Below are 3,048 nucleotides of genomic sequence, written 5' to 3'. Positions count from 1 at the left end.
CTACCTGTCTACACTGGTTTCCTGTAGACGGTTATTCATAATGGCCAATGCCCCCACCCCCTCCGAAAATCCATTCTGGTGCCCGTAACTCTGCCGTGGCCCCTGATGGGCAGTTTCGCTTAATTGCTTTTGCAGCAGTGCCAAAGACACCTTATTGGACACCATGAACTCATTGACGGAGATCATTTCTCCCGACATCCGACGGCCTACGTACACCCCGTCCGTGACTGCGCCGCCATCCGTCTCGCTGTCGTACACAGTCTCCACCGAGCCGTCCCCGTACCCTTGCCGTCCTGCTGGACAGTGCGACGAAAGCGGCCGGACCGTGTTGCGCTTCAATCGCTTTTGAGCCCACGGATGCCTTTGCTTGTGCTTTCTGTTGTGCAGGCAGGGGCAGCAGAAGCACCGGCATGCGTTTAGGGAACAAGAGCAGAGGCGACGGTCCCGGAGACAAACCAGCTTTTCCAGGATCCAGTTGAGAGTTTGTTTGATGATAATGGAAATGACATTAAAGAGGGAATAAATGCAGCATACTCCCATCAGGATGAACAGGCAGTTCCCGAGCCGGTAGGCCTCCTGAGATTCGTAGTGCTGTCTCTGGCTGCTTACCAGATCCCCAAAGCCGATGGTGCTGAAGGCCACAAAGCAGAAATACAGAGAATCCACATAGCTCCAGTTCTCCATGGAGCAGTACAGAGTTGAAGCGCTGCACGCGATCACTATTGAGGCCAGTCCCAGAATCAGCATCACATAATAGACGGAAGGCTTCCAGCCTTCTAAGCTGTCCTCTTCCACGGACGGCTCCTGCCTATTGGACGGATTGCCGAGTCCGCCGCAGCGAAGGCGACGTTCGTGACACCAGCGCATGATGTAGGCCAGCATTGTGATGATCCTCTCCAGAAAGAGATTGAAGAAGAGGATGGTCGCTGCGCAGCCCATCAAACCGTAAAAGATTAAGAAGATCTTTCCGGCGATGGTTGCTGGGGTAGTCATTCCAAACCCTGGAGACAAATGGCAAATGACATGTTTGTCATTTTGATTGAACAATTTCGAATCCCATTAATATATTTGCTCTTCTAAGATATCAGCAGATCTCAAAGGATCTTTGGAAGTTGCTATCGGAAGTGAAGTCATCTTGGTGTTCAATTTAACAGACCCAGATTTTACTCTTAAGTCCTGAGGGCTACTCACCTGACAGAAACAGGAAACTGACTGATTGATTCAAAGTACAACCAAAATTCCCAGCACAAAAAAACATTTGTAAACTTACCGATAGTAGAGACCACTGTACCAACAAAGTAAAAAGCTCCAGAAAAGTCCCAACGGGGCCTCAACGTATCCACTCGGATCCCAGCTCCATTGGCCTCCTCGTATTGTCGCAATAGGGTGTGCAGAGCCCTCGGGTGGATGCCGTGCCGCCGGGTGAAGTTATCGAGCTGCTGTCTCCACAAAAGGCGGGCACGGAGCTCGAACGGGTGCTCCAGTGCAGAGAAAATGGCAGCCCCGCACAGCAAGTAGAGAAGAATGAGGGCAGCGAGAAGGAAAAAACGGGCGTTGTCTTGGTTGATGGGCGCTTTGGGGCGGCAGCCGGCAGCCTTCCTCTGAGCCATGACCGTCACGGTAACTGCAAACAACACAAGTGTGTGTACATATTGTCCACTGCAACTACACAAGCCTCAAATAGCGTGTTTGGGGTCTCGCAGCATGATGAAGTTTCTCTTTATTAGATTATGGTGTTTATATACAGTAAAGTCTCGTTATATCGATATCGGATAAATCGATATATATATATATATATATATATATATATATATACAGTAAAGTCTCGTTATATCGATATTCAAGGGAGTCCGAAAAAATATCGATATAACCGGGACTATCGATATATCCGACCCTGTTTGCATGTAATTTTCTCAGTGCGTGCATAGAAATAGTATCGATATAACCGGGACTATCGATATATCCGATATCGATATAACGAGACTTTACTGTATATATATATATACATATGCCATACCTCAATACGCAAACCACTAATGAACAAAAATAATCCCCTAACCAGATTGGATTTTTGCACAGAAGTGGCCTTTATGTAGCAAACATTTTTCCAGACAATGACACGGTACGCATACATTAATTTAGATTAAAAAAAAGATACAATCATACCGTGGGTGGGTTATGCTTGTCAGCCAGTTCATATTAGCCTATACTATTCGCCAATCCAAATTGTAAATACGGGTAGATTTTCGAATATGGATATTACAGTTAAGAAAAAAAACAAGATCTATGAAACTATGAATAAAATCAATAAATCAATCATACCTGGTCAGACTGCCAGCAGAGTGACTCTCCGCAAGTACGGCTGCTGTGCATGTGTTGAATCATGACCAGACAGAGCCTCTTCAGTTTTTCTTTTTTTCGTGCACAGATGCTTCATCAGTCTCACACTGATATCATTTTTTTCCCTCCCCGCCCACAACATCTCCCTCCAATCCTGTGTTGGTCATCTCCCCTGCCCCCTCTCACATAAAAAATCAATGTTAAAAAAAAATATATAGCGACTCTACAATGCCACAAATGTTTTGATTTTTGTTGATACGTGAGCAGTTTGCACTCATCTGGAAGATGTGAACCTTGCTCAGCATTGCTATTTTGGAAAATATTTGATGATATTTATGTCATCCATCACTCCAAATTTTTTATGGACCTACATAAAGGTAGTAGCAAGTAGCAAAAACTTTGATTTGTAAGTGAATCAGACAAGAAATGTGTCCCCAAAATGTATGTCTGTATGAAATGTATCGATTGGATTTGATTGATTGGATTTGCCTTTATTAGTCTCGCAGTGGATAAATTTACATTTCACAGCAGCAAAGTTATGAAAGAAATCCTGTATCCTGTGTTTGTGCAACGTCAGTTGGCTTTTTGTTGTTGCTACACACTGTGAGGTTGTGTTTATAGTCAAGCCCGCCCTTTAATCTTGCATGGAAGTGCAGCTAAGGCCAAGGCTTTCTTCAGGCGACCCTCTGATGGCTGAGTGGTCGCTGG

At 45.1% G+C, this 3,048-nt stretch overlaps 1 protein-coding gene across 2 annotated transcripts; it reads right to left on the bottom strand.

Annotated features, from left to right (window-relative positions):
- kcnk12l (potassium channel, subfamily K, member 12 like) lies at positions 1-1,610 on the bottom strand. Of its 2 annotated transcripts, XM_089017203.1 has the most exons (3): positions 1,271-1,610; positions 407-1,001; positions 1-376 (listed from the first exon to the last, which is right to left on the bottom strand). In XM_089017203.1, the coding sequence occupies exons 1-3, from the start codon at positions 1,608-1,610 to the stop codon at positions 1-3; spliced, it is 1,311 nt and encodes a 436-aa protein (XP_088873329.1). The 2 variants fall into 2 exon arrangements, with proteins under 2 accessions (XP_088873329.1, XP_088873328.1); XM_089017202.1 differs by having other exon boundaries at positions 1-1,001.
- Positions 1,611-3,048: the final 1,438 nt, after the last annotated feature.

The sequence above is a fragment of the Hippocampus bargibanti genome, linkage group LG16, assembly GCF_051943395.1.
Source record: "Hippocampus bargibanti isolate YZ-2025 linkage group LG16, ASM5194339v1, whole genome shotgun sequence".
Classification (NCBI taxonomy): domain Eukaryota; kingdom Metazoa; phylum Chordata; class Actinopteri; order Syngnathiformes; family Syngnathidae; genus Hippocampus; species Hippocampus bargibanti.
Note: the sequence above shows the minus strand (reverse complement) of the source record. Positions and strands in the feature narration are given on the sequence as shown.

Bases quoted from the DNA above. Each gene is read 5' to 3' on its own strand.
- kcnk12l (XM_089017202.1), bottom strand. From the start codon at position 1,610: ATGGCTCAGAGGAAGGCTGCCGGCTGCCGCCCCAAAGCGCCCATCAAC. The intron at 1,002-1,270 runs GTAAGTTTACAA...ATTTGTCTCCAG, and splicing joins TACAGTGGTCTCTACTATCG to GGTTTGGAATGACTACCCCA.